The sequence below is a fragment of the Leuciscus leuciscus genome (assembly GCF_965113295.1).
Source record: "Leuciscus leuciscus genome assembly, chromosome: 6".
In the NCBI taxonomy this organism is placed as follows: Eukaryota; Metazoa; Chordata; class Actinopteri; order Cypriniformes; family Leuciscidae; genus Leuciscus; species Leuciscus leuciscus.
In genome coordinates this window covers 29,594,955-29,602,119 of record NC_138730.1, presented here as the reverse complement: position 1 = coordinate 29,602,119, position 7,165 = coordinate 29,594,955, and the positions used below count along the sequence as shown (strand labels likewise).

General features: G+C 37.4%; 1 protein-coding gene across 1 annotated transcript; it reads right to left on the bottom strand.

Annotated features, from left to right (window-relative positions):
- Nucleotides 1-1,553: 1,553 nt before the first annotated feature.
- On the bottom strand, nt 1,554-3,970 carry mycb (MYC proto-oncogene, bHLH transcription factor b). The gene is made up of 3 exons (XM_082172703.1): nt 3,645-3,970; nt 2,716-3,376; nt 1,554-2,422 (listed from the first exon to the last, which is right to left on the bottom strand). Exons 2-3 carry the CDS (start codon nt 3,365-3,367, stop codon nt 1,896-1,898), a joined length of 1,179 nt encoding a protein of 392 aa, XP_082028829.1. The 5' UTR covers nt 3,368-3,376; nt 3,645-3,970; the 3' UTR covers nt 1,554-1,895.
- Nucleotides 3,971-7,165: the final 3,195 nt, after the last annotated feature.

Here is a 7,165-nt window from a genome sequence, read left to right as displayed (position 1 = left end):
TGTCTATTTAGCTGCATTATCATCCTAATATTGATCGTGAATTCCACAGTATTTGACCCTATGTCTCTACCTGTCTCGGACAAGACGTCAGATTTCACTTATTCTGGACTCTTCTGCACATTTCTTGTTTTTTTCCACCACATGGATCCAGGGTGGATAACAGAACACTTATCTACCGTAAAGAATGCAACGCTCATGATGTTTTTGCTGGAAATGATTGTGAAACAGAATGACAATGCAGACCATCAAATGAAATCACATGACAGTGTTTACCTTTGAATGTTTGTGCTCTAAGTAAGAGGTTCATTAGAGGATGCCTGACAAACTGGAGCATGTTTTTATTTGTATGCATTTGGTTATATCATTCACCATTAGAGTATTTTGATAAGAGTGAGCAGATAAGGTGTTTTGGCATGTGTGCGAGAGAGAAAATGCATCCAGAATGGTTTCCTTAAAAGTTCCAACATCCAGGTTGCAGGACAAGAAAATTATATCAGAGAAAATAAAGAAAAGTTCAATCTGGCTATGAAAAGGAGAATGTATGCCAGGGATTGGCAACATCGGTCCTGGAGTGCCGCTGTCCTGCAGAGTTTAGCTCCAAGTAATCATGATAATTGTTTTTTAAAATAAACTCACCTGCCTGTAGCCTTAGTAATCCTCAAGACATTGATTAGCTTGTTCAAATGTTTGATTAGGGTTGGCACTAAACCATGCAGGACAGCGGCACTCCATGACTGACATTGCCCATCCCTTATGTATACTATCTACCAAACCATAGACACTTTTAAGAAAAATGGCACTTGTGAGTTGAAGGGGAGGGCAAGAGCTAGTTTTCCTATAAGATTCCCTATTCATGGATTTCATCAGGTCCCTTTCCACAGGTGTATTAATCAAGCACAATGCAGTCTGCATTCATAATCTAGGTGCTTGATTTTATACACCTGTGGAAAGGGACCGGATGAAACCCATGAATACCAACATGGTCTTCACAACTGCTCCACTAAAGGGAAGGCGGCATCTTTTTTGCAGCAGGCGTGTCAAAGCTCTTCTTAGAAAGTTAAATCTCTAAACTTTTTACATACAAAAAATCAAAAAAAAAAAAATCTGCTTTGTAGTAAAACGTATAGAGGGAGATAATACACATCTTTGTTTTCTTGTGGAATAAAATGTGATAGCCTAAAGCCAAACCACTGTAAACTTTTTGTATTTGAGCCAGTGTAGCCAAGAGCATGAACAGTAGATAACTAAATCAATATGTAGACATGTGACTCAACCTATGTGGCTTTACAAAAGGCACTGGTTTTGATGCTTTTAAATAGAGAATGTAGTTCTGACAAGCATTAGTCATCCTAAACTGACAAACAGATGATGGCATTTCCAAAGTAAATTATGTGCAAAACAAGAGTCATGTACATTGGCAGTAGGCCAAATCAATTAAACATTGGATCGGTGCATGACGGAACCATCTTAATGGATTACCTAATGAAGGCTTTGAAGTGGGTCATCATGAGACTGGTAAAGGCAAAAGCAATGAGTCCACATTGAAGACATGATTAGCCAAAAAACTTTTATAGAGAAATGCATTTTATAATTCAAAAAAAATCAACAGCATAATGAATACATATGTGCAATATGTACAAAACTTACAAAAACAAAACATTAAGTTAAGGCCAACAGTAAGTGAAACCGCAGACCATTTTATTACTAAAAAATAAAATTAAATACAAATAAATCCAACCTCCGTTATTCTCAAATTGAGGCAGTGTACTTGTATAAATCAATGTCAGATTGCTTGCTTACTACTTGCCACACCCTCAAGACCTTGTATTGACTTAGGGCATAACCATACAAGGATGCTTAAAACAAGTCCAGTCCCTAAATTAAGTCCAAGCAATTTAAGAGTTGCTTAACTGCTCAAGTCTCTGTTTCAAATGTTCACATTTTCTCCTTAATTGCTCTTTAAGTGAGATCAGTTTTTGTTCATCTTCTTGCATGCTATCTATGCACTCAGTCGCCTTCTTGAGTATCACCACTTTGGCAGCTTTCTCGTTGTTCGCCACGTCAGGAATGACGTCTCTCAGCGCGAAGAAACTCATCTTGAGCTCATTCCGCCGTTGCCGCTCGAGCACGTTATGAGTCCTCCTTTTATCGTTATCCTCTGAGTCCGACGTCCTGGGACTCGCACATTTTCGGCTGTGGCTAATTTGTTTAAACACCCGGATGTGGCTCTCGAATTTAATCCGTTTGACTGCAGGCTGCTCGTTCCGCGTGGATGGCTGGGCGGCGTAATTGTGTTGGTGAATATTAACGTGACACCGCTTGAGGACGACGGGGCTTTGATGCGTTGCGTTCGCGTCAGACTTCTTCACAGACTTTCTCTTTTCCACCGTGACAACGTCGATTTCCTCCTCCTCTTCGTCATCTATTCGGATTAAAATGTAAAAAAAAAAAAAAAACACGTCAATTTGCAGCTCTGCATGCTTATTCATACATACTAGACAACCTAGCGTAGGTGGGAGCGTCTCCTTACGTAATTGACGCTACAACCCATGATTAACGCTTTAACCACCACGAATCTAAATGATCATATCTTACTCTTAAAAGCCATTAATAAGCAACAAATGACAGCTCAAAATAATGAATAAAACTTGTCAAAATGTAAGCTGACCCATCAAATTAGTACAATAAGTAAGAAGCGTCAAAACTATTACTCACCGGAATCGCTGTCACTGCTGCTGCTAATCCCACTGTTTGGGGGAGTATCCAGGGTCAGTGTTGTGAAAGTCGGTGTGGACGACGGCTTGCACGGCTTTGAGCTGTCAGTCAATGGAAAGGGAAACACTACAGACGGGTCAATGCACTGCGAGGTAGGGGTGCTCATGTCCTGAAGGTAGCTGACGTTGGGGGTGGACCGACAGCCGTCCGTTGAGTCACTCCTGGAAGACTCTTTCCTCGCCGCCTGCAGCGACGCAAGCCTCTCCGAGACCACCTTTTCCAGCTTAGCAGCAGCAGAGAACCCGCTCCACATACAGTCCTGAATGATAATTGACTTCAGAAAAGACTGGGAATAGTCCGCATCGCAAATAATACTGTGGTTGACCACGTCGTCCCCCAGAAACTCCGAAACCATCTCCAGCTGTTCGGCAGTGGAGGGGAAGGGGTCTGACAGAGAGGGACGCCGGCTCGGGGAGAGGGGTGGAGTGGGTAGCAGTTCAAATTTCTTCCATATATCCTCACTGGGCGCCGGTGGTTGTCCGTGTTGGTGGTTATAGAAATCCTCCTCTTCGTTGTCGAAATAGAAATAGGGCTGGTATGAATCGTAGTCGTAATCATAATTTTTACTCGCCATACTTGAACTCAGCGGCATGGTGAGTGCCTGTAAAGAAGAAAGCGTGATTAAGATCTTGCCCTTTAAACATAGTGATTCATCTTATTAAAACCTTCAGAAGTACTGTTGTCTTATCTCATCAACTTACTGGACGTGTTACGTGTTAAGAAATGATTAAGCAGAAGACAAGTCATATAACTTAAACATATTAAAATGTCTAAATTCACAGATTATTTGTTATGGTCTAAAAAAGATGAATGACCAAAAATAGAAATAAATGAAAACAGTCTATAAATGGTAATTCAGAAGGACTTACCGTAGCTGTGGTGAAACTGAATGAAAACGGTCAATATGGTCAGATGTCAGTGAGTGTGAAGTATCAAGTTAAAGTAAGTCCAAAGTGGGAGTGGGTCGAGCCGCTCACCCTGCGCACTTCTGCGAATGTAGCACCCGAGCCGAGCGGCTGCTTGTCATTTACTGCAAGATTTCGAACAGCTGCTCCCGCGGGCTTTAATACTACGGATTGTTTTTTTTCCACCTCCCTTAAATCCTTGCGCCGTTCGCGCCAAATTTGCCTGACGCAGAAAGATGAAGAGATCACAAACGTCTCTTCTTAGTTATTCTGCTAACATATGACTGAATGACAATGTATACAGCAATGAAAAAAATCCTCAAGATGCGACCTTATTTAATGAAAACGAGTTATATATGGAACTACTTGTTATCGCGGAGTTATTACGGGGCGGAGCTTTGATGAAAACACTGCACATTGAGTTGTGCATGAGGATAATTCCGAGAACTAACACCCAAATTATTTACACATTTTACAAGTTCCCCTCCACTGATATTTGTCTGTGGTGGGTGTTGGAAGGGGTGATTTTATAGGCTATACAACCTAAAAATCAACAAAAATGTAACTGTTGAGTAAAATAAATCCAGAGAAGTCTTTATCATCCTAATTAAAAATTCCTAATAATTAAATTAAACCAATCTGACGATTATTTTTTGAGAATGAAAATTATTCCCTTTTATTGTAGCTTACTGTTTGTTATTTACTGTTTAATTTAGTAATTTTTGCATTACAGTAGCCTAATGCTGTCATTTATTTGCCTACTTATGTATAATATGATCATCATCATGATAACCGTTATTATAAAACAAATCAAGTCAGCATTATCAATGATTATCAAAAAAAAAGAATGATAAAGTATTCTTGATATTTTTGAAGGAGCAAACATGACTCGATTTATCCTCCCAGAAGTGAGTGTTTCCCTCTGGTGGCCATCTGTAATAAATGCTACATGATTAACAGCCAATTGAGTGAGATTTATTATGATCGCTCTGAGATATTAAATGATTGTTATATTGAAAAGGAATTCAATATTTACTTTAAACCGTTTGAAGAGGACTTTAAACTGGCCTTATACTAGTTGTGTCCTGGGAACTGTTTCTAATCTTTTTAGGATTGTTGAATGAATGTTTGGTGTATTGTTTTAATTATCACATTCTTATAATCCTTAATAATCCTTTACAGTATTGTGTTTAGAACATGTCAGAATGTATTGTAGGCACAATACTATATAATATAATATATACAGTTCATAGGATCGGCAAGATTTTTTAATGTTTTTGATATTTTTGAATTTATTTTTGATAAAAAATATAGTAAAACAGTAATATTGTGAAATATTGTTCAAATTTAAAACAACTGTTTTCTATTGTACTATATTTTAAAATGTAAATTATTTCTGTGATGGCAAAGCTGAATTTTCAGCATCATTACTCCAGTCTTTAGTGTCACATGATCCTTCAGAAATCATTCTAATGAGATGATTTGGTGAAAAGGAAATATTCCTTATTATCAATGTTGAAAACAGTTGTGCTGCTTTTGTGGAAACTGTGTTTTTCAGGAAAGAATAGAAAGAACAATTTTGTAAGCAAAGTCACTTTTGACCAATTTAACCACATTTCAAAAGAACAAAAGCCCATAAATCTTCTGAAGCCATATTAGTAACTTTATTTGAGAAACAGAATTTTGTTATTTACAAAAATAGTGCCTTGCTAGACAGCTGTGGTCCCCATTCATTCACTTGGACATTCTGCTATAAATAAATATTTTGTGTTCTACTGAAGAAAGAAAGTCATATAGGGTTTTAATGGTGCGAAGCAAGGCTCTGTTTATGGATTGATAATTTTCAAGACTTACTCAACATGGCATATAATGACGCAAGATATATTGCTGAGCACAGATTCATCTCGCACAGTTGGTCTACAGGTCTACTTTACTACCAGACATGCAGCTTGATCTGTCTTTTCCTAATTTGCAGAATGCCAAAGGCCCATGTTTAGTCATGAGAGAGGGCCCTGGGTGTGACAGAGTGCTGAGGGCAGTGGGGATGGGAGGGCTTTTACATTGGGGTTACTATTAAAGGTTTTTATCTCAGAGCCAAGTGTGCACAAGGGAAAGCCTGACCCCATGGGAATGCACTGTACTGCATTGGACCTTCAGCACTTCAACATGGGAAGAGGCCAAGAGTTTCTGTTTAATCACAGCTATACACATCAGATGTCTGCCAGGTAACACGTCAAAATATAGCTCAAACAGTATAGGGAAAATGGTTGATTAATGAAAAAGGATGACATTGATGGAACACTGCATTTACAATCAAAGTTTGTTGACTCCAGAACAACTGGAAACACCAAAATTCAAAGAGATAGTTCAACCAAAAATGAAAATTCTGTCATAATTTTACTCATCCTCATGTCTTTACAAAACTGTGACTTTCTTTCTTCTGTGAAACACAAAATTTCAAAATATATTATTTAGAAAAAGTGTCCTTATAATGAAAATGAAAAGTGTCCCATGTTGTTTTGGACCCCATTGACTTTGATTAGCTTATATGGACAAAAGCAGTGGAAGCATTCTTCAAAATATCTTATTTTGTGTTTTGCAAGAAAATAAGTCATAGTTTTGGAAGTAAATGATGACAGAATAGTTATTTCTAGCTGAACTATATCACTTTAATGCACTAGGCATCATGAGATTACTATATTCTTATTACTAGTTATAAATTACATGATAATGTTAACATATTCATGTTAACAATTGTGATGTTTGTTCATAATAAATCAACTATAATGTTCATTTATACAACTAGAAAATATATTAAATGCAGTAAAAATGGCACTTAACGCATTAATTAGTGCTAACGAATTTAAAATTATTGTAAAAAAAAAAGAAAAAAAAAGGCGGGGTGTGATCATCTAGACATGGCTCTAAAATTACACTCGCCCTCCTTTTTCAGATGTCATTGCAGTGTCAAAGCTGCACGATAAGGGGCGTCATTTCACAGCTATGAAATCAATGTATTAGCTCCCATTTTTACGAGTCACAATGCAAATTATAAGTCAATTTGACCTAATTTAGTTTACTTCATTTTTTTTTTTTTTTTTTACTATTTTCTCGATATATGTGACATCTATAGTATAATTTTTTAATTTTCTGTGTAATGATGGAACTTCTCATCAGCTGCAGTAAAAGTGACAAACACACCCACTTTTCTTCATTTTAATATAAGACAGAACATAAGAACCTAATCATAGACCACTTTAAACCACATTTTCACTGTTTAATAAGAGGACCAAATACTTTTTTGAAACTGTAATAAATGTTTCTATCATTACTTTGTATTGTCCAGGAAATCTCTAATACAAGCTAAGCCAGACTTCACTTACTATAATCTAAATTAACAAATACCGGCTTAAGACACCCTTAACAGCTGTGTATCATTGTCCAATGGAGAACCTGAAAAACAGCTCACGGGGAGGGATCATTAA

What these genes read in the sequence shown, in the direction of transcription:
- mycb (XM_082172703.1), bottom strand. Translation starts at nt 3,367, where the DNA reads ATGCCGCTGAGTTCAAGTATGGCGAGTAAAAATTATGATTACGACTAC. An exon ending in CAGCAGTGACAGCGATTCCG is followed by an intron (nt 2,423 to 2,715) that starts GTGAGTAATAGT and finishes TAATCCGAATAG; the next exon opens with ATGACGAAGAGGAGGAGGAA.